This window comes from Haliaeetus leucocephalus, unplaced genomic scaffold (genome assembly GCF_000737465.1).
Source record: "Haliaeetus leucocephalus isolate CR32 unplaced genomic scaffold, Haliaeetus_leucocephalus-4.0 Scaffold83, whole genome shotgun sequence".
Classification (NCBI taxonomy): Eukaryota; Metazoa; Chordata; class Aves; order Accipitriformes; family Accipitridae; genus Haliaeetus; species Haliaeetus leucocephalus.
The window spans coordinates 2,664,405-2,688,390 of record NW_010972519.1 but is presented as its reverse complement, the minus strand read 5'-3'; the positions used below and the strand labels follow the sequence as shown (position 1 = coordinate 2,688,390).

The 23,986-nt window shown below is 37.5% G+C and overlaps 1 protein-coding gene across 4 annotated transcripts in view; it reads left to right on the top strand.

The window, feature by feature from the left end:
• The window catches only part of SEPT7 (septin 7), an 81,426-nt gene that overhangs the window by 660 nt on the left and 56,780 nt on the right, over positions 1–23,986 (top strand). For 3 of the 4 annotated variants that reach the window (XM_010582668.1, XM_010582677.1, XM_010582651.1), the window contains exons 2-3: positions 14,540–14,544; positions 17,515–17,617. In XM_010582668.1, coding sequence (XP_010580970.1) covers positions 14,540–14,544; positions 17,515–17,617 — 108 coding nt within the window. Of the gene's footprint in view, positions 1–4,467; positions 4,470–14,539; positions 14,545–17,514; positions 17,618–23,986 lie in introns of all 4 variants that reach the window. The other variant, XM_010582659.1, reaches the window with a different exon arrangement.

The following is a 23,986-nucleotide window of genomic DNA, read 5'->3' as shown; positions in this document are numbered from 1 at the left end:
TTTTTTTTTTTTTTTTTTTTTTATCCCTGAGGGCTTTTTCGGAGGGCTTTATGCCGTTCGGGTCTGGCTTTTATTTGGCGTGCGCGGGGCTGGTCGCCGCCTCCGCGGGGGGGCCCGGTCCGTGCCTTCCCCCCTCCTCGCGCTGCCCCGGCCGACTCTTGCCTCTGCAGCGGTGCCAGGCCCTCAGCCGGTCGTTCTCAAACCAAAACGGGAAAAAAAAAAAAAAAAATTAAAAATTACAATTTACGAGCGACTGCCCCGGAAGTCTGTATGAAATGCTTTATGAGCAGTTTCTGTGTGCTCCCCTCGTTTAGCCAGCCAGTCCTGCAGAATAAATTGGAGGATTGCTTAGTGTTTCAGAAGGGTGACTGGGAAAAGGCGTGATTATGTACAAAGTTTTTTAATGGGCAACTTAAGGAAAAGCAGCTAAACTTATTTTAGCGTGAAGTTGTTGACTTCACACTGAACCAGTTATGTGCAAAGACAACGTTCAAGAATCTTCTGTGTGCCATTTGTGTGCCGCCTCCTGCAGATGAAAAATCAGTGAACAGAAGACTGTCAGAAGTACCCATTCGCTGAATGTTTTTTCTTGGCTGTTGGAGCCTCCCTCTGACTGACAGTGGCTTTAGGTTATGTTCAGTAAAAGAAACGTTTCTGTATGTAGAAATACCTATGAACTGTCTTAATATCGGGACCAAAAAAAAGTCAGCTTGTGAGAATATGCAGGCTCAGCTCCCATGAAAGTTAGATGGACCACTGCTGTATATCTTGGCTAAAAGGTAGACCATACCTTCTTGTGCAAGATTTTGTTGTAGTAGTAGCTTTTCAGTGCTAAGTGATAACTTAATTTCTGACCAGAACTTCCACTGAGATATCAAACTAATATTATTGTAAAGTATTTCTCCTTTGTAATTCTGTCTACATATATTTTAAAGTTTTTGCCTGCTGAAGTGTTAGGAAATTGGGGAAGATGTGTTTTTGTGTAGTGTTTAACATCTTTCACTTGATACCTGCTTAGTTTGTAATGTTTGTGTCTTGTTTGCTCTGTGAGATTACTAGCATCTTTGGTTGGTGACTTGTGAACATAAGAGCATTGTTTTGTCCTGGATTTGGATGACTGCATTTATTTTTTTTTTTTAAGCTGACAGGTGAATAACAAAAAGCAATGAACAGAAATTTTACTTAGAAGAGCAGGTTTCAAAAAGCCATTGCTTCAAAGGTCAATTACTGCCTTGTCTGTGTTGAAACCTGAATTGAAATGCAAGAACATCACCTACCTGTTCTGCATTTGCTACTATGGAAGAAGAAAGGGTTGCTACTTAGTCATTCTGAAATTGAAGCAAATGCACCCAGGACTGTGCATATCAGTCTGTGTGCTGATAGTAACAGCATTTCCTTCAGTTTACCCACAAGGACAAGCGACTAGTCTCAGTTAAAATGGTGCTTCAGATGTATACTCAGTGTCACAAACAAATGCGTGTTTGTGTATATATGGATAAAAACTTGTTTGTTTATCTTACGCAGGAATAAAGGATTAGATTTGTCTTTGTAAGCTAGAATACAATATCTTTTTGCATAAAAATGTCTAAACGTGCACAGTAGAACTATCTTCTTTTTTTAACTGGCTGTCAACTTAGTGGTCTTTCATTACTCTCTTCCATGGGTCAGGTTCATACTTCTTGTACTTTATTTTCTTCAGTTCTAGTAGCTCAATGCTGCTGTGGTGGTGTTTTTAATACTATCTTAAAATACCCATTAAGGCAACAAATAGTTATAAAGTACAATGGCTACAGATTCAAAACCTTATTTTAAACACAAAGTCAGTGAAGGAGAATTTGCCTCGGAGAAGGTGTAGGAGAGAGGTTTCTACTCAGAACTGTAGTGTGACATACATTTTTAGCTTTAATTTATTGCCAGACTATTCACTTAACCTGTCTAGACCAGAGATGCGTATGTATGAGCGACGTTCTGTTTTCTGTAAGTTGGTGCTCTAGCTCCTGAAATTAGTTAATTGCAAATGTGTTCTCTGTAATTAGAATGGCATTTAGTCACCATTTAAGTAGTTTAGTTAAGTCTCGTTTAAATTAGTAATTCATATTTGGGGTAGTGTTAAACTGTAGGTGGTCACAAACTATTCCCTAGGAGAGTTTGAATGTCTTGAACCGATGTTTATAGGTAGATGTCTTGCTGAGGTGGGGATGGTGGCATAGGTGAAGACATTTCTCAACTGCAAGGGCTAGAATCTCAGTTCACAGAAACCAGTGACTTTCTGCTCACCTTGCCAGAGTGAGTTTCATTTATGTCAAGGATGAGTCAAACTGAACTTTTTTCCAGCCTGGTTTAAAAGTCACATCGTGATAGCTCTGTAAAGTCATTGGGTAGCTCTTTTCTATTTGTGGTTGGTGTTTTGATTTTTTTTTTTTGTTTGGTGGGGTTTTTTTTTTTCAGAGGAAAGAATCAAATCAATATTTACTTACATAACTTACAGTTTTGCCTTCTGCTTTAGTTTAATGCAGCTGCCCTGCAAAACCAGCTATTTGCTGCACTGCATGAGCATGGCTGTGTAAGTTATGATGTTCTTCATGTTACATTAAAAATCAAAAAGTAACCAGTAGGCTCATAAGTGCTTCAGAAGACAATATGTATCCACTTGCCTTATGACAGAGTTTGAACTAGAGGTATGTAAAACACACGCCTGACTAAACCTTGTTCTTATGTACATCCTGGACTTCCTTCCCACAAAAGCCACTTAATCTTACTTCTGCTTCTTGTGCATCAGTGCTGTTCCGTGCTTCTAAATGTCTTGCAGAAACCTGACAGTCGTGAGCCAACTTCAGTGTCTGGACTGGCAGTGCTGCTGCACTGCCTGGTAGCCCTTCTTAAAGCCACTTACGAGGAATCTCTTCTTCAGCTGCTCTAGCTCTGTATCTTATTTTCAAATGGCTCTTTGTGTGGCCATTTTCATGCCAGATTTCTATCATTTAACGCAATGATAGTTCAGAATGCATTTGCAAATAATTTTGGAAGTAGTGTTACAGAACAATAACACTATGGGTGTTACATTCAGAACCACTTAAGCAACTAAAATAAAATAAATAGTTCTGAATTCTAAAATAGGACTGAATTATTTCTTAGTAGCACAGAAGATTTAGAAATTTTTTTTTGTCAATATTGAAAATCACATCTCAAGATGTAGGTTTTTTAATTGCTTTTTTTCCCATTTTACACTTAATGGTTGTGTGCTTTTTGTTTGGGTTTTTTTAACCTGAATAGTAAAAATGTTAGGACTTAGAAGCAGGGGGAGGCTTGATTAAAACATTAGGGAGATTTCTCCCTCCTTTGACCCACTGTAGCTTTAGGGGAATCAATATTAAGATACAGCACCTAGTTTTGGTGTCAGCATTTTTTAAAATAGAGCTTTTTAAATGGAAAGATTGCATCATACAAAAGATGTGAGACCTGAAGAAAAAAAGAAATTGACTTTAGACTTGTCTTTCATTTGACCACAGAAAAGTCCAAGGGGTGACAGTGGTCTTAGAAGCATGCTCTCAAAGGAGAGAATATCACATACTAAGCTTTTTCCAGTCCTTTGGGGTAAAGCATGACAGGAACAATGACCAGAAAAAGAGAAATGCAAACTAGATACGCAAGGCATGCTCTTCAATGTTGTTGGTGAGTTTTGAGCTACAAAGTAGCAGTTTATCAAATTCCAATCAAAATAGTCTTCTTATATGTAGAAATCAGTCTATCATACAGTAATGTTATTACAAAGAGACCTTTCAGAAAGGCAGCTGAAGTCATTGATGGCAGAATTTCTGGTGTGACATTTGTCTGAAAAAGTATTGTAGGTCATTGCAGTTGATGCTGAGAAAAATGTAAGATGGCATGAATGTTGGTACCGGTGCCAGTGGTTATCACTGTATTATAGGCAGGCAGATTATTAGAAGAATAATGTAAGAAATATCACCTCTTTTTATATCTCATACATTAAAAGACCATTCATGTAATGATTCAAGTTCAACTTCAAATAAAATGAAACTTGACTGAGTGAGGTGGTCAAAATTGCCAAGAATGCTTAAGTTAATGTTAACATAAAGCTTAAATCAAACCTTGTCCAGTGTTGGCCAGTTGGAGTGTTTTAATCTCATGTATGTGTAATTCTTTCACAGTTTGCAGGAAATTTTAGTATGCCCAAATTTAGTATTTTTAGTATTTTCAAACAGTATCCTCTGCTTTCCTTTTTGTTCTTTGAGAACCTTATCATGTGATTTCATAGCTTATGCTAGTATAACTGGACTGCAGCTGAAAAACACTGTCTTGAATGTGTGTTTTTCTCTTGTCCTTTGTGTTACCTCTAATGTTCATATACTGGTGTGATTAGATGAGCTTGCTGATGTAACGGAAAGTTAACCTTCTGGTAGAGTAGTTTTCAGCTGGATATGTGAGCTGATCTGGCTTGTTCCCTAGCTGTACACTTACCAGAACTAATAGGAGGGAAGCCTAAGCTCATCCGCAATGGTACAGTTGCTGGGTGAATCTGTTGGCCAGCTGCTTGAAAGGAGGCAATTCTGCTGCTCTCCCCACCCTTGCAGCAGTGCCTCTTTGACCCAACAGTGAGTCAGTTCATAGAGCTCAACTCACAGGAACTGCCTGTTTTTTCTTCCTCAAGATTATTTTTCTTTCTATCAATTGAGCTCCCTGAACCTTTCATATTCTGGGATCACAGAAGTGTTAGCATGAAAAAATAAATGCAGGCATGCTCTAGGCAAGACATGGAACTTCAACCTACCATTTTGGCAGTAGGCAGGTAGCTGTGATCTTGGTTTAATGCCTGTTTTAGGCTAGTGTAACATGGCACTGCTGCAGAGAAGCGAGTTTGGTTTTCTGTTCCCACCCAAGCACTGAGTCTTAACGTAGGCTGAAAGTTGTGGTAGTGTGCCCAAGGCAGCAGAGATACGTGGTAGCTGATCTAGTTGTACAACTTGTTTATTTCCACTGTACCAGTGGTTAAGATAGGGAAAGAGGAAAACCGTATCCTGTTGGAGGAATCAATGCTAGTGGTTAAGAAGGTAGTACTCTCCCCTTGGTGCTGAGCTGGTGACTTAGCTGAGATTAAACATGGGTGGGCAAAGTTTAATGGCTCTTGTTTCAGCTGCTATCATTTACTCCTTGAGCACTAAATGGGTGAGGTGACTTGCCCTTTTTTATCTGCTGTTGCATCATTACCTGTGATGTTTGTGGTAATACTAATATTAGCATTTGGACTTTGAGTGATGTGCAAAACTAAAGCCCTGTCTAATGATGGCTGCAGAAGTCTGGCAGTGCAGAGGGTCTTGTAGTCCTGACCAGATCCGAACTGTGATGATATCTTCAGTAAGATAAGATAACAGTTTTAGCTGACTTCTTGTCAAAAACAAAGCAGTTGTGAAGCATTGAAAGCTGTTGTTGGAGAAATGTAATCTTTCTGGAAGCTTTCTGACAGCAGACATTTTTCTGGCTGTGCAGTCTTACGAAGACTCACTGTAGCTTTTCAAAACGAGAATGCAAAACTCAGAGTATATGACTCAAAATCTGAGTTCCAGATGCTGGCTTAGATGTAGTTGAATGCTTTCAAGTTTGGGACAGTGAAAATTTCCAACGTAGAATGAGGCGAAGAAACCCATCTTCTTATTTCCACTGTTCTTTCCACCCCGTTTTCTGGAAACAAACACTTCCTAATTGTAGCTAGTAAAGGTATACTAACAAACCAAGAGATTCAAGATTAAATGAGCTTCCTCTTGGGAGGCTTTGCCAGATGGTGGGAAATCAAGGTCTGAGTAATCTCTTGATGATGGGTAAAGGGGAGCAATCCTGTTGCCTTCCTCTGTGTTCTTTATTATTTTTTAGCACTTAGTTGAGGGAGAACTTACAGGAGAGCTGCTTACAGACTGCTGCAGTATTAGTTACTGAAGTTCATGATCATCTCCTGCTGTTCCGCTGTGCCAAGTATTGACCTTCAGTGCTCTTATTTGCAATTCTGTGGGCATCTGCAAACCTGGAAGTTTTCAGAGCAGTGCAAGGAACCTGCAGTTTGTTAAGTGACAGGCTAAAGCAATGGGGAACAAGACCTCAGAGACTGGGGCAAAAACTAGAGGATATGATTGTTCAGTCTTTTTTCAGATGTTGTAAAGTTGTGGATTGTGAATAAAAGGAATCTCCTTTTTAATCAGTTAAAGGAAAAATGTCTTAATGTTACAGGTTCAAAACACTACTGAAGGCTAGATGCCTGAAAGGAGGAGAAGGGTAGGGGTAATGAGCCCCCATCTGATAAAAATTTGGCAAGGAAAGCTGGGAATTTCAGCAGGGAGTTTTTTCCTTACTAGCAGTTTCAACTTTAATTAGCAAGTTAATTTTTGAGCTGGTTGGTGTTTGTTCCTTTTTAGGTGTTTAACAGGGCCTCTATAAAAGGTCTGTAAGATTTATTGTGTTCTGAATCCTTAAACAGTTGAACTTTTCAGCACGCGAGTTCAAAATTGTACCAGCACTCAGTATTTTATGCAGACCAAGTTAAGTTATTTGAATGTTAATACCTCAGTAATGAAGGGACACTGAAATCTTTTTTGTCCAAATGTATGCAAGAGTTGGCTTTGGAGAAGACCTTGGAAGCAGTTAAGACACAGCTTCTCCAAAGAAATGTTCAGTGAATGGCCTCTAACCTTGTCACTGAATGAATTTCACTTGGCCCTAGCTTTATGTCTGTGGCTTCTTGCCTAGCAATATGCCTGCAAGGCATCCAATATCCCTTTAGGTAAAGGCAACTCTTTTTCAGTATGTTCAGTTCTTTGTTACTGTGGGTAGCAACAACTATCCTGGGTTTCCTGTTCTTTTGAATTGTGTTTCTGGCTGTGAATCTTGGCCATCAAGTACTCTGGTGTGGCAGAAAGGTATGGAGAGGATTTAACTCCCACGCTAAAATTTAGCAGGGCTGATCATGCAGGATAGCTGCTCTGCTGGTATACATGTTGGACCATGTAATGCATGCTCTTCACAGCTAGCCTCATTACTAATACAAAACCCAAAAGTACTGGGGAAGTTGAGAAACCAACAGATTGGGTGCTGTTGATCAATGGGATGGTTTGCTACTGAGCTGTGGCTTCAGACCTCACAGTCTTTAGTTTTCTCATCCAAGTCAATTAGACCACTGGTGTCTGGATGCTCTCAAATAGGTTGCCTTCCTCTTTGAAAAATGTAGGCAGTAAATGCCAAGTTAAAAATTAATTCCTTGACATGGAATAAATGAAATCAGAACTCAGGGTTTCTAACTCCCAACTTATACTACAGATGAGTGGTAAATATACCAACTGTACATTATAATGGTCTTAATATTAAACCCAGATGATGCATTTCTTTATCAGTATGGACCATTCTTTGTATCAGTTGCCATTGCAACCTGCAGGGAAACACTCTTAAGTTTTACTTACTGTCTTCCTTACGCAGTAATTATAAGGCGAGTTATCTTTCTGTATTATCTCTCTAGCTTAAAAATAAGGACAATTAAAAACAATGCAGCCAGCCAGCTGTGTTTCAAAACATCTAAGTTAAATGGAGATATTTTTATTAGTTGGCCTAATTCTTTAAAATAGCACCTGTGTCTCTTTTTTAATCTTCTTGGTCTCATTAGAGTTCTTTATATTATAAATACAAAACTCCTCAGACAGTGTGGAAATAGTTAAAAAGTAAAATCCTCTAAGTGATTTAATAATATTGTTAAGGACCTCTCCTGGTAGTGTTTGATGGACCTTGTAGTAGAATTATTGAAACACAAAAATAAACATGATTTCAGGGTATCCTGAAAATTCAGTTGATAATTAAAAGTCTAACTTCTGTCTTCTAGTGTCGTTAAAATATGCTGTCATGGGGGGAAATGAATGCTGTGGAAAAATACCTAACCTGCTTCAAGTGATTAAAAATACAGTAATTTAACTTTGAACTACCACTGTGCTTTTTTTCATAAAAATGTGTTTTAAATGATTAGTTGGTAATAGCTTGTTAATGATAGTCTCAAGATATATTTTAATTTTTCCAAAGAAATTGCTTGTCTGAGACAAAAGGATCAGTGCTTTCAGAAGTATGTGGGTTTCATGTTCTGGGGTGCTAGTTTGCTACAGCACAAAAATACAATAAACCTTAAAAGGCAAGTGAGTGGGACATGTCTCTTAAAATTTTAGCTCAAAATGTCTTTCTTGGTGAAACCTACAGGGCTTCTGAAGGCTTCTATAAGTCAGATCTTGAGGTGTTCAGCATAGAAACTAGTATAGGAAAGAGAGAGAAAACAGATGGCTTCCATATGGGAACAAGTTGCATCCACCATACAGAAGTGTATGGTAAAAGCCCTTCACTCAATTTAAATGAGAATTCCTCATGTTAACAGAAGCACCAGAGATGAAATACTCTAATTTCTATCATGATTTTTAAGGAGAACACACTTCACTTAGAGCATGTTGAACATACATGAGTATTTCTGCATGAGTGATTCACCTCTCATTAGCATTTCTGCACCTACGTGTTCAAGAAATTTTACTAGATCTGACAGTAGCCCTTTAGGCTAGAAATGTAACAATACTATTTTATGTATTGCCATCCTTACAGCTGCTTGATGAGGAGAATGGAGTACACTACTGGGGAGGTCACTTCTGTTGGTATCCAAGGCATAGAACAGAAGGGAGCGCAGAGTGGACACCTGCAAATGCCTTTTTCAGACACCCTTGGTTGAAACACTGCCAGTTGGATTGCAGGAATCTACTCTTCCTGAAAAATTAAGTTCTGTGCTTGGGCAGATTAAGATGCCCTTACTGTTGCTGCTGCTTTACCCAGAGACTTGGGGTGGGAGAGGGAGGGAATCATTTGGTTTTTTGTTTGTGTTTGGTTTTTTTTTTTTTAGTGGGTCTAAACCTATAAACTGTAATTTATCACCACCTGCTAAGTCTTTGTGTTAACTGGCCAATCTGTATGCAAATTTTGAAGGAAAATGCAATGTTAATGTGAACCTGAAGGAACTGAAAAATGCTCAACAGTAACTTAGATTCAAAGGAAATGGAAAAGGAACTAAATAATACATTACAGCATGGTACTTTAATGTGTCTTAACACTTACTATGCTTTGTTGCTTCTTTCTACTATGTTTCCAGTGCTAAGTAAGACTCTTGAAATGGTCTCCAGGTTGAGGCACTAACCTACTTAGTAGAGAATTTGTTTCCTTAAAAATGGCTTAAAAAAAGTAGTGCGAGAGAAAACTGCCTGAAAGTTCCAACAAGGTTTTTTTTTTTTTTTCTTCTTTTAATTCTTCTTAAATCTTTTCTTTACATCTCTTTGGGAAACTTCCACAAACTAGACAGACAAGAGTCATGTTAAATATGGAGTACAGATACTTTTTTATTTTGTTTGGCTTTTTTTTTTTCTTTCCCCTGGAGGTTTTGTATCCAGGAATCTTGCTTTTTTCAAAATATTTTTCCTTTGCATCTTTCATCTTCAACCCTTGGTTCAGTACTTGTATTGGAATAAACATTCAATGATAGCAAAACTGAGGAGGAGGAGTTAGGAAGGAAGGTTAAAAGTGGTGATAGACACACCAAGTGATATGTGGTTGATGCTTGATCTGCTGCTGTTCCTGACACTAGTTCCCCAGCTGCTGTTTTGGTGACCTCTTTCTGTAAGCTTTCTTCTCTCCTGTGCCATTTCTTGCTGTAGTTATTTTGACCCCTACTTTATGGAGTGGAAGGTAATCAGTCACTTTACTGTCAAATTTGATTTCGAGTTGGTCATTTCAGTTTGGTGCAAGTTGCTATGTGATGGTGGTGTGCGCACTGCTTTCTGCAGGCAGACCAAGGCTGCTTTTAAAGCCAGAATAAAGGGGAAAATGTACAAAAAAGAAGAAGCAGCTTTAAAACTGTATTCTTGTACTTTGAAATTGTCTTTAAAATGCACGAATAAGGTTTACTTTCTCTTCAAGGAATTAGTTGTCTAGCTAATTCTAGTGAAGGATGAACTGTTACATAGAAACTGTCAATATGTGTGGCTGGCCTGAATGTTTTGTGGAGTCAACATGGGTAGAACTTTTAATATTGTATATTGTAGTTATACAGGCCTGTATTTGTAGTTTGAGAACTCCCTCCCCCCACCCCCTGCCCTTTCTTTCCTGCCCTCATCAATCTATAATTAGTTTTGTTTTTCTAAATAGTTAACTGAGTTCATTTTCCTAGTTAATTTTCCTGTAGTTGTCTGTTTTCTTGCACTTCTTTGGCTGCTGTAAGAACTGCAGCACTAACTGTTCGCTACAGCTGCTGCAGTCTGTGCACAGTTTGGTCAGGCATGCCCTTGTATGCTGTATGCTGCCTCTGAAGGCTGGCAAATGTCTTAACAGGCAAGTTAACGTTTACTTGTGTGCCTGCTACCTCCCCTTTGTTTTTCTTCAGAGTTTTCTGCTTTCCTTCTGGACATGCTGCCTGTAGCTCAACAGATGGACCATTCTGTCTGCTCTTCTGATCTTTACAGTGCAGAATCCTTCTTGTAGAACTCTCTTGCTCTTAGACCTCACATGTGTTTCAGCACTATCTTTTAATAAACCAGGTGATAGTGTCTGGCACAGAAAAAGAGAGAGTCTAAAGCTCACTCTTCACTTATACTCACTGTGCCCAGTGAGATTTTGAGGAACAGTTAAATTGAAAGTGCATTCACTGGATCAGTGACTGAAGTTACTGATTATCAACTTAATCAGCTTGCTCCTAGAGAGGGAGAGAAATCATTGTGCTTATGCATCAAAAGGTGTAGGCAAGACCCTAGGTTCACACTTCGAAGCCAAGCTGTCTTATTATAAAAGAAGGCTTTTAATAGGTTTCTGCTGTCTGCAGTTGATGCCTGTTTGAGGGAGTAAAAGTGCTGATTTCCTTTCCATGAGTACTAGACTTCTACCATGGAGATTACAGCAGATGCTACTGACCCAACAGATGTTTTCACTTTACTTTGGATACTGAAAGGACAAAAACGTTCATAGATGTTCAGCATAAGTTTAACTTTACAGCTAGAGTTGATGAGTTTCCCCCTTTTATATTGTTATTTCCATACTTTTTAAATTCAGGTGAGTTTTTTTTAATATGGATTGCCTATATCTTAGTGTTTTTGGAGAAAAAACCTCTAAGTTAAGGTACCATCTATTACATTAACAAGTGCTCAGGGCTTGTAGAAGCATTACTACACTAAACACTGCTACCTAAAGCTCTGATTTTAAGAAGCAGTAATAAAAACTGTCAGTTGCAAGACATATGCAGTTGGTCTCTGCCTCTGGGATGTGGCAGGACAAGACAGGGATATGTATTAGCTATATGTTTTATGTATTGCTTCCATATTGACAGTTGGAAAAAATGCAGACTTTGTTAAACTTTAGAAAGCTTTTAGGGATTTTGAAGATGTGAATCCCTAGGCCTTCTTGCAGGTTTTGGAGGCTTCTAGATACTGGTGTGGAGACTTTAAACAACTAGCACTGTTAGAAAGAAGAAAATAAAAAGTTACCACATCAGGTATGTTGGAAGAAATGTAAGTACACAGTGTTTTATAGACTAGTCTTTCTATGTAGAACTAGAAATTACTAAACTGATCTTACTCATAGCATGGTGGTAGGAAATGGAATAGAAATACTGTGGCTAAAGACTTTGCAGAAATTAGCTAAAAGTTCTGAAGATGGTTTTAGCTTTATTGAAATCAGTGTTAGAGCAGGTGCAAATTCTTATGTTTTGGTGGCTCTGACATCTTTTCAAAGTAAACTGTGTTTAAAGGAAACTTGCCCTATGTGTAGATATCTTAGAAGAACCAATTGACTCCATAGCAAATGTAAGTTGTAGAAAAAATACCATGTTCGGAATGTGCTCCCTGTTCCAAATGTGTGAAATAAGTTAAAAATGATCGCCTTTTATTTTCATGGTCAATGACAAGTAACATCGCTATCGCATGCCTAATGCAATGGGTATCTGTGCCCTTTCTAAGACTGTTTTATGTTGCTTATAGTTGTGGTCAGATTTCAACAATTCTTGGGTTTTCTGTGATGCTTCTGGAAGCTTTTTGAAATAATCGTTCATAGAAGGTCACTAGGGAAAAAAAGGATTGTGTTTCTCTCTCTTCGAATAACTTTGATTGAGAAGCTCCAAAGCCAGCTTTGATTGGAAAGGACAGTGACTCCCCCCATGTCAAACTGCTTTTCTGGTTTGTCTTTTTTTCCTCTCCTGCTGTCTTAGTTAATATTTGCTGCTAGTTTGGCTAGGTCATAAATCCTTGAAGAGTTTTCATACCATCATGTAACAGGCTGCTGGTTACTACCAGTGCAGAGCAGCTGTATTTTGCTGTGTAGAGTGTGAGCTGAGCTCTCAAGTTCCATGTAGTAAAGGTAAAAAATGGCTTTAGCTCACCTCGGACTTGCATCCCCTCTTGATCAGAGGGATAAGGTATGCTCTTTTGTCAGGCAATGAACCTTATTATGTCAGAGACTGTCATCTTTTGACCCACGTGGTAGTACCTGAAGAATGACTTTAGATTTATCATTCCAGGACACAGTCAGCACGGAATAAAGGAGAGATATAAATTCTGGTGATTGGGCAATAACAAAGATGATAGACTTGATGGAAAACAAGGAAAGGAGGATATTTTGATTGTCAGTGTTCTTCCTTAAAACTCCTTGGAAAGCCACTGATGGTGCCTCCTTTCTCTCTTTTTGCTCATTTGCATAGTTACAGCAGCTTGCTGCTTGCTCTTAATCCATCGGTTCAGATGATGGATCTAAAACCACCAGCTCTGCAGCTGGTTTATGTGGGCTTTGAGATTTTGCTTGGGGGAGGCATACACTGAAGTAACATTGAGTGCACAGAGTGGATGCATCAGAAGTCAGCTAAGGCCAAACTTATAATTGTATGTATGGCTTGCCTTTGTGCTAACTTAGAGCAGAGATGATGAACAACTACAGAGACTTAAAAATGTTGGAAGACTTGATATAAAATGATAGCTGAAATGCAGTGTAGGTGAATGTAAAGTGATACACACGCAGACTGCTTTCGTGCTGTATGCTCAGTGGTAAGCTGTGAACATCTGTTAAAGCTCAGGAACAAGGTCTTGGGCCTGTGTACAGTTCACAATATTGTCAGCTCAGTACTTGGAAGTAGTCAAAAAAGAAAATTGCATGTTGGGAATCAGTAAGAAAGGGTCAGAGAATAAGAGATACAACATGATCAGACTGTGGATCTGTGACTGTTTTGCCTCTTGGATACTCTATGTAGCTCTCACCCTGGCCTCTCCAGAAGAGTACAGAACTAGAAGAGTGATATGGAAGAGCAGCAGACACAATCAGAGGCATGAAATGGTTGCTTCTCAATGAAGTATGCTAGATTATTAAGGCTGTTTTCCAACACAGGTAGTACTGTGCAGCAGTTAAGCCAACAGGTGGGGATTTTGAAATTATGGAGTCCTCCCTTTAACAATGTACAGGTAATCAGAGGGAGTCCTTGCTACGGGGGCTTTTGTGGATGCTCTGTTTACGTGATGCTAAGAAAAGTGTACGAGTGCATGGAAGACAAATCAATCAAATGCTTTTAAAGTGCACAAGCTAGACTGCTGGCCTAGAACGTGGTACTGAGATATTTTTTTTTCTCCTCTTTTTTGTGTGGGTGTCTTGAAATACTCAAATATGGGAAGATGTTTAGTGAAAACCAGAAATTTAAAGGGTCTTTGTGATATGGGTTTGTAGTTAAAGTATTTTAAGTGCCATGTTGGTGAACTAGCATAGGTCTCTTGTCATCCGCAGTTAGGTGATGCTGAACAGACACTTGACTTGCGCCCTGTAATTTGTTCTGGTTTTTTTTTGGCTGTTAACCATGTCAGTTATGCCCAAATTTGCAGCAGTGCTCCAGTGGTCAGTATTGCAAATGAAGTGAATTGACACTGTTCCCTGAATGTATAAAGTGACATAGAAATGCAAAATCCTGAGATGCATTTATGATGATGATAGCTGTGATCTTTGTACCTTTCCACTCTAAAATAAAAATATTGTGCAGTAGTGTGGGGAAATGAGATTACATGTTCTGGTGAACACCTCTGAAGACAATAAATACCCTTGAACCTATTACAGGTTCAGATAGCATATGGTAAACAAAAAGCACACTGAATACTACAGTAAAAACAACTGTTGAATAACTGCCTATATTGATCATTAAATGGCGTGCAGGTCATGTAGTGTATTATCATGAAATGAAGCTGTTATATAAAACAAAGATTACATAAAACACTGTATGCTAAGCATACTAGATGGAAAGTATTGTGGGTAACTTTGGTCAAATGTAAGTAACTTTTTCTTTCCTTTTCCTTCTCTCCTCACACTGCCCCTGTTTCTCTTTCTGGATTGTTGCTGCACTTGTTTGGACTCGTTGCTGCAATGGTTCAAATTCATCGGTTTACTGGACTGCTCCTGGATGTATCCTATTGATACCTTCAACACTGGAAATGATGGAAATGTGTTGTTTACAAAGTAGCTGTAAGTATTACTTTGATACAGATGTATTACAGCTATTGTGGAAATAGAGGAAGCATTAGGGTTTTAGTAGGTAAGCTGAAACTGAGCTTAGGTAGCAGCTGGTTGAAAATCAGGAAGGGATAAAAGTTAAGGGGAAGCTATTGTAAGTATTAGAAACATGAGATCTCACCTGGCACAATGATAACACAGTGAAAGTCAATGCTTCAACAAAAAAAGTAGTAACTTCTTTTAAAAGCTGTTGCAGGAATTTAAGAAACTCAATTCCTAGTTTGTATCAGTGTGTTTAGAAGTAGCAAGTTATGAACAAATGCAACCATTTAAAAATCAGTATATTGAAAGCTTCAATTTTAATTGATATTGGTATACCAGAAAACTGAACCTGGCATCCGACTTCAGTTTTTTAAAAGGCTCTTTCCTATGGAGTATAAATGCTCACATTAAATACAGCATTAATGCCAAGTGTAACATTTCATACATCCTTCTGGTTAGTAACACTTATATTTCATTATCTAAATGGGTGTAAATGCTATAGACCCACTTAACAGAGCAAACAACCTGCAAGTTGCCATCTGTTCCTGTTTAGCATTTCATACTCAGTGTTCTTAAAATTCTTAGGAGTAAAACTATGCTAAATGTGGAGCTATATATGAAGGGGAAGAGAAATAAAAATAATTTAAAATAAGCATTACATGTAAATCCATTCTTTTAAGCAAAAGAAGTATTACCTAGATTTAATGAGGGGGTGAACTGTTTCTGGTAAGCATGACATACATTAAAAGATCTAGGCATTAAAAGATACAGGTGATTGAAAAGTAGAAATATAAGGAGTGTCTGACTGTGATGACATATTTTACATCTGGTAGCATGAATAGCAGTTGCATATCCTTAATAGTTATTAAGGACCTGCACTGTTAAAGAGCTTTTTAATATCTTAATATTAAAGATATAATATTATAAGACACTTGCATATCATATCTCTGAAGCATTGGCTCCTGTTCGGGGTTTTAGATTGTGATAGATTGTATTCCTCACATGTAGTTGCAGTAATAGATTGGAAAAGTAAAACAGTCTTTGGATTTTTAAATTCCTGGCTGATTTTTTTCTAGTATTTTGAAAACTTTCAGATGAGACTCTTGCTGCATCAAAGGCTGAATTGAAACAAAAAGCATCTTAAAAAAAGTTCTTGATGACACAAGGCAAACCTTCCTACATTTAGAGAAGTAATAACATTTGTTGCATTGTGTGTGTTTGAACTTGAAACTGTAACACCTAGCTTTAGCTGGCTATCATTAGATGTTCCTCTCTTATTCTGTATGAGTTAATGAGTTCAAAGATTCTGCCTTTTTTTAAACTTGAAGGAGAATTGATGCAGTGTATTATCACTAAATGAGAGGTGCTACTAATTTGCAGTAGTATTAAATCTATCTTTTTCAAAGTAGTCCTGCTAAGTTTGCACTTTTCAGACTTATTTAAATATGGTGATAGCACCAGTATAATATGTCTTTGTAGTGGTGTAGCATTGCTTGAGAATAATCGTTTGTTTGCCAAATGGAGAAATCAGTTATGTGACTTAAAGCAGAGGGTCAATTCATTGATTAGTGCTGTTGGATTGCAAAGAAGTTAGTTCTTCTGGCATTCGGTGCTTTAAAAGGGAAAAGGGATAGTGTTTTACATACTTGCAAGGAAGGTTTGCTTTAATTAAAAAAAAATAAAATTAAACTCTAGGAGTTATTACTGTAATAAGTTTATTCTGTCAATTTTAGAAAAAATATACAAATAAGCATGAGTCAACCACATACCAAACTTAAATTAACCATACTCTATCCCATATGCAGAAGTTCTGAGGCAATAGTACCTGTAGTAGAACAGATTATCTTTTTTTTTTTAATTACTTTTTAGAATTCCTCTATCCTCTTGAAGATAATCTTAGGGAGGGGAATGTAAACTTGTAGACAGTGCTGCAGCTCTGTGGAGGTACATAACTCTCAAGCTCTGAAATTGAGGTAGTATCAAATCACATCCTCTCAACTTTGGATGGATGTAAAACCTAAAGGCTGAAATCATGAGAATGCTCCATGAGAAATAGTACCTTGTGTTGCTTTAAATAGACAGTTGTCTCTGAAAGTATTTTCAGATTCTCTGTAAAGGAACTAAACTGTCTTGTCTCATAAGACAATCCTCAGACCTGCTGTGATACCAAACACATTTCTCGGATTCTACTGGAAGAGCAGTTTAAAAGTAGCATGGCTGGTCTCTGAGGATCGCCAGGTCTAGTATAGTGAGGGAGACGCATTTTAAGCATCTTGAACATTAATGAAAATGTGGTGAGGAGTAATGGCTAACATCCATAATTCTCCTCTCTTTTCATAGCAGGCAATATTTTGAATAACTTCTTCACAGTACAAGGCAACTGAAGTTTTGCCTTAATGGAGGGTGTGTTGCAATGCATGCTGCATTAGTGTAGATCTAGATTTAACATGAAGGCCTCCAGCTGTGTGACTCAGAAGTAGAGGGCGTCAAGTTAGTCCCAATTATATTGGGGGAGTACCACCATGACTCTTGGGAGTATAGGAAAGCTATACTCATACTACTTGCCTGCATTTCAAATGGGCATTGGGACAAAGTTTATTTTATTTTAATCTGTTTGTGCTTGTACGCTCTGGTGCTTGCGCAGTCATAATGTGGTAATTGTACTTGCTCAAAATACCATTAGCATAGCTAACTTTCTGTGCCAGTCTTTTGGCTATCCAGTCAAAAACAAATCAATTTTTCTTATTTATTGTTGCAGTTCATTGGACTGTCTTTGATGTAGACAGCTTAGGTTGTTGAGAAGTTGGGTAGATAGCACCTTTCTCAAAATGTGAAAATGAAGTGAATGTGTAAGTGACTAAAAAAAAAGACAAGCAAAGTAATAAGTTACAAGCTTTTCTTTTAACTTTTTTTTTCTTCCCTAAATATCTCTTGCTTTAGCAACAGAAGAACCTTGAAGGATATGTGGGGTTTGCAAATCTTCCAAATCAAGTTTACCGGAAGTCTGTGAAGAGAGGATTTGAATTCACACTCATGGTAGTAGGTAAGTTTGTTTCTTTGTTGTTGATGGTGAAGTATATTCATTAGAAGTATATTGACGTAGTTCTTAAAATCTATGATGATGATGTAAATGTATTTTCTCATGAGGTCATGCAAAACATAGATCTTCCACTTCTAGACTGTTAAATCTAGAGTGTTTAAAAAGAACATGTTGTCTGATATGCAAGTAGATGAGGAGAATAAAGAATGAGAACTGTATAGTTCATACAGTCTAAGAAAAAAGTTTGGTGTGGATCTAGTTTAAAATGTGACTTGCACGTGTGACATAATAGAAGTAATTTGAACTTGGATTTTCATTTGAATTAAAAAATCAAACTGCTTTTACAGTTGCGTGCAACATGGCAAACTGGGATCCAAAAGTAAAGTTGAAATCTTTCCTTGCACATAACCAGGCAGCAGGATCCTGTATATCCTGCATTTCTGTGGCCACAAAACTGTGCTATAAAATCAAAGCTTTAATTTAAACAAACCTTTCTAGTTTCTGTGGTTGCAAAGGAAACCAAATGTAAACAATGTGTTCCCTATGGACTAGAGAGAATGGGAAATTCTAGTTAGTATGGATGAATAATGCCATGCAGAAAGGTTCATTCAGGCTTCAGTGATGACCTAAATTGTCATCTGTTCTGCTAGGACATCAGATTTCCTTTTTTCTCCCTCTTTTGAGTACTTGTATGATGGTAGGCCATTATTAAGGTGGGGTATATTTGTATGTAACTGGTATGTATATACTGGATATATGACCCAGTTTTGACATGCTAATCATTAAAAATAATAAGAAAAAATTTGTTTTATAATAGCCAGCTGTCTCTCTGTTGATGTCTACCTTTATCTTTTGTAATTTGGCTAGCTTGATAAAGCTTTGATGTTTTGTCATCAATACAGTGAATATCTTGTGCAGTTGTTATGTACATGTAGCATGTAACATAATAGTACTATTGACAGAGTTAGAAATCAAGGTCAAATTGGTGAAAACTCATTGTAGATCACTTATAATCTTTTGATTACAAAGTGAGTTAGAATTTTAAAATTTGAGGGTTGCTTTTTTCTTTTGGAACTTGATTACAGGTTCCTTGTAATCTAGCATCCAAGTACATAATGATTTATTTGGTACAAGACTGTTTAGTCTTAAGTAAGAATTGGTTTTCTGCCATCTATGGGAAAAAGGGAGGAGGAAGGGAGGGAACTGTCTTCATAAAGTATTATTCCAGAATGGGGTATAATTTGTACTTCCAAGTTTCATTCTTGCAAAAAGCAAGTCACTTAAAGCACGAGTAGTAGATGTAGTGATGTATTAGACCTGGAGAACGTGTGTAAAATTACCCTGGTGTTCTTATGTTTGCCTGTAGTACAGTCTAGTGCAATTGCAGTTACAAGAATTGTAGAAAATTGTGACTGTCAAGAAGAAAAGTTGGTCCAAAATTAGATTGAAAATTAGATCTTGATCAGAAAATTTTGTTACTAGTTTTACGTCTAATATTTTAGTATTTAATACTAAGACTTAATTAATTTGCCATTGTACCATTGTCTGGAAGTTTACTGGGGGAATTGGCAGTAGTTTTCTAAATTAAAAATGCATCTAATTCTCTCCTTCCAACCCCCAAGTGTAGAAATCAGATACTTGAAAGTGAGTGTTTAAATAAAATGAGGGCTGATGTTTTAGTACTCCCAACATCTGGGGAGGGTCAGGGGAGAGAAATGATTGTGTTTCAAAGTGGTGTGCTTGGTAATAGTATGCCCGGGAAGAATGTCTGTTTTAAATATGAAGATGAAGTAGTTTGTGTATTACTGATCACTTTCGTTGGTAAACATTGTAATATAATGTGCAATTAGATTCTTGGAATTTTAATTATTTATTGCTGCGTTCATCCTTTGAGATACTGTACTCTGACTTGGTTTGAGGTCTTTAGCTGACATTATGGTACAGTTCTGTAATAGTAGATGGAATTATCTGTAATCTACTTACTAAAACTTAAAAGTTTTAGAATGTAGTGCTCATCTGTATATGGTCAGTGCTGGCTGAAGAAGTACTGTATATATCATCTCTTGGAGATAATGTAAAATACTCTCTCGCTCTTTCTACTACCAAGAATTGTGTGTGCATGGCTGCCTTCTGCTGTAGATTGCACAATTACTAGCCTGCTGGCTATGCTTTATTTATAGGTACTTCAGTGTCAGTGAGTTACCTGTTTGTTCTGAAATGAAAAATGAGAAAAACAATGCTCGTGGTTGCTAAACAGGTACAAGGAAGAAAACAAATCGTGTTTGGGATCTGCAATCTCTGTGTCCAGCAATTTTCAGGTGTCTGTGAGGCTTGATATTGCAGCTAATGCATTTGTACAGAAACTACTTTCCAGCTGTCCATTTATTATCAGTTAATATCTATAATATATATATCAGTTAATATATAACTGGAATTATCAGTTAAACTTAATAGATGCACATGGTGTGGTATCTGGCTTCTTTGTCTTGAAATATGTAGTACAAAAAGTCACCAGGTCAGTGTTTTGGGGGGGACTTGCCCATACGGTCATACAGCTGTACTGACTGTTGTAGAAACAAATCAGTTTTGAGTTTAACTGTGTAAGATATTTGTCACAGAGGAAGTAGTAAGTACAGCATCCAACAGATCTGACATTGTTTCCAGTAGGAATTTTTGCAGGGAGATAGATCAGATTTATAGAACCTTTCTTGTGCATAAGGCATGATGAATGTATTCCCCAGGCTGCTGAGTTACTATCATTGCCCTGGAGATGATGGGGCTGCCCATAGCAGTGTGTGGTGGTTTCCTGCGCTTCTGTTGTGCCAGTGGAGTTGGAGGGAGGGCTTTTGTTGAATAGCCTGGAGCATGGTTTCTGGAGCAGGTTCAGGACATAGCTGCTCCTTATCTGAGCTGATCTAAGCTGATTGGGGGCATTGCTTTGGGTGGCTTCATTTCAGCCATGTGGGCAGTGCTCTGTCCTGTAATTTGCTCTTTGAGTCAGGACTCAGTAAAATTACTTTATTTGAGGCCTATAATGCTAGTGAAGTCTTTTCTGTAAATACAGTTTCTAATTTCCAGGTGTTCTGGTGTTTACATTAAATGTAACTAAAGGGTGAAGTGTTTATGAACTACATGCATATAAATATAAAAAGTTGATGTTAAAGTATCCTTTTATATTTAATGTTTTAAGAATAATTGAAAATTTAATCTTAATAGGAACTGGGGTTACTCTATAATATTTAGCCATAATAAACATTTCAATGTTTATATCTCACTAACTGTATTTACATTTTCTCTAAGTTGTAATGGGTTTTTTTGGTAGTGTTTCTAAACTTCTCTTCCAAAACTGAAGGCTGAGATAGCCCTTTGTTTTCCTTATTGATCAGTTGTCATTGGCAAGTGATTTGTCTTTAAAATCTTCATGAGACAATGAATTTCATATTAGTCATATTCTAAAAGGCTAATCAGTAGCTTAAATCACGCTATTTCTGAAATGACTTGTTAGTTTTTATTCTACAAAACCAAGCATTTCCTCTGAGTGTAAGACAAAGTAGGCAGAAACATGCATTAAACTGAGCTGTATTCTTGATGCTTTCAAAAGATGACATTTAAATAGTGATTTAAACCAACTACTTCTACCTCTGAAATATTAAAGCTCACCAGTAGAAAAAATGCCAAGTTTGCCTAGGTAGGCTGCGTCCTTCATAATCTTGTGTAATCTCTTCAAGTATAAGATGTTGAAACACTTGAGAACCCAACATAAATATTTGGTCTGTTTGAAATACAAAGTGTATTCTCTGTATTTTTCTGCTGTATAGGTTTTTTTTGGAGGAAAGTACATGCTTAAGTCAGATGCTTAAGAAAAGAAAACTTCCAAAAGTAATACTACTATGGTTAGTAGCTCACAAATTGTGAAATTGTAGTTATGTCTGTTTATTAATATAATTACACTTAAGTAGTGGGCCTGTGTTTTTGTTTTATTGTAATGAGGTGTGGAACAAAGAGTTGCTTTTTAATGTGTCCTTTTTCTAAACACTGAATCAGGAAATCCTGCTTTTGTTGTTGTTGCATTGAAATTATGCTGGTAACGTGATTTGAACCAACACCCAAGTAGATGCAAAGTCATAATTTAAAAAAAATTCTTTTCTCCTGTAGACTTTATGTACCTAAGAACAATTATTTGGGGTGGCTTTTCTTAGAGCTGTATACTTTAAGGTGTTCAGGCTTCATGAGCCTTATTAGAGGTTAGACTCTTAAATTTTATTTTACTTTTTTTTTTTTAAATCATCTGATTTGCAAAGTGCAGAACACTTAGAGTCAAGTGACTTTGCAGAGGACAGTTCCTATTTCTTGAACAACTGTTTGGTAGCTTTGACTCTGAAAGCTGTTTTGAAACCTCTCCTATAGTAAATTGTCTGGTTTGTTTTCTAATTGTCGCTTTAGCCTTGTAGATCACCTGTAGATTACAATATAAAAGAAAAACTCATGCAGTATTGTCACAGTGTTTCATTTGTAATTCTATGCACCTCAAATGTTTTGGTTTAAACATGGCTTTTTGGCATGGACGCAAAGGAAAGGGCTGTATTTTGCAAGATTCAAGTTGTGTTAAAGAAAAAGCACACTCTGATTTTAAAACACTCTTATTGTTCACTGGAGAAAACTTGGTCTGCTTTAATACTGGTATCTTCTGGTGATGGATCATGTTCTGATTAGAATTACTCCTTTCATTTGTTCTCTTTCTGGGGCAGTTTATTCATCAAGCCAACCAGTGGTACCCAAGAGCCTCAGCTGCTCACAGCTACTTGTTCTTTGCTAGTCTGATATCCTCCTCCCCCGGTTTTAAAGCCATGAACAAAATCATTAAGCATATGGCAGGATAGGAAGAATAATTAAGTGAAAAATAACCTGTGGATGGGCAGTACAATTTAATAGAAACCATTTGGGGATGTTGCCAGTTCTTGTTGACCTGCTGTGATTTGAAATCCTTTTAATTAAGCCTTCTGTAGTGTCCCTACTACCACAGTATCTTGAGTATGTGTTTGGCCTTTGGTGTGACCTTCATCCTTGGCTTCATAGGATCAGTGAAGTACCATTGCTGAGTATTTGTTGCATAATTTTGCCATTATTTTAGAGGTCTCTAGGCTCTGCTACCATACAAATATAGCTTAAATTAAAACATGCTTTCTTTTAAACCTACTTGAGGGGGAAAAGTAAAAAAGTGAATTTTGACCTTTCCAGTCAGTTGTTAGCTTCCCTGGGCTGTATTGTTGCATTGTTGGTTATGGAGCTTTTCCTTGTGTATACAGTCAGGGGTGTATGCTGGCATACATATCTTAGAAAGAAAAAGCATATCATGGGAAAGAACTAGCAAAACCTTTTTTATTTATTGATGTGTCCTGTCACCTTTTCCCCTGTAACTTCACTTCTTCAGAATACCTCAATTCCCCTAATTCTCTCATCCTTTGAAAACTGTCCTGTGTTTCATGCTACGACCTTGGCTGCAGCCCATTTTGAGCTACTTACATGGCGGCTGACTGTCTGTCCAGTACTGCTGTGCCAGTGGGCTAGGGCCAGATTAGATAGCAGTCCTTCAGTTCCCAGGGTACTCTTTCGGTAAAGAATAGTATTAGTCTGGGTTCAACTGGTTTGTAGCAGGTGTGGCTCCCTTAGGAAACTAGATTTAAAAAAAAAATAATAAAAAAATTAAATTGCAGGTATTCTGTTGACAAGATTATGAGGTTTCAGTGAAGTACAGAAATAAGAAAAGTTCCTTTCAAGACTTTTGTAACCTTAAAAAAATAATTTACTGCCTTTCATGTACTGGTTCTGTGGATGTGTGTTCCAGCGATGCTGTCTACAGAGTATTAAAATTGATAGCTTAATACTTACATATACCTGATGGGGGAGGCCAAAGCAAAATATGTTGAATTTAGGGGAATTGGCAGAGCTAGAAATGAAAGTAGTAGAAAACTGGTGGAACTCAGAATGAAGCCAGGGTATTCCTAGAGATGACACATTCCTCTGGAGTAATCTATTGATGGAGTAATGCCTCACCAATAGTGTATCCCTCCTTTTTGTGGAAAGAAGTTGATAAAGGTTTTTTGAGAAGGCAGAACAGAAGAACTCTGAAGATCTTTCTGTGGAAAAGTGAGTATCTCTTCAAGATGTGAAAGGTCAGTAAACTAACAGTGAGTTTACTGGCCTGCAATGCATAATTTTCCACTGAGTTACTTTAAGGTGAGAGCTTGAAGTATAGATTCATGTGACTACTTGGCCTCAATTAGAAAATCTTCTCTCATACTTCTTTGTTGGTTGTATGGGTGGGTTTTTTTTTCAGTCCCCCCCCCCCCCCCCCCCCCCTTTTTTTTTTTG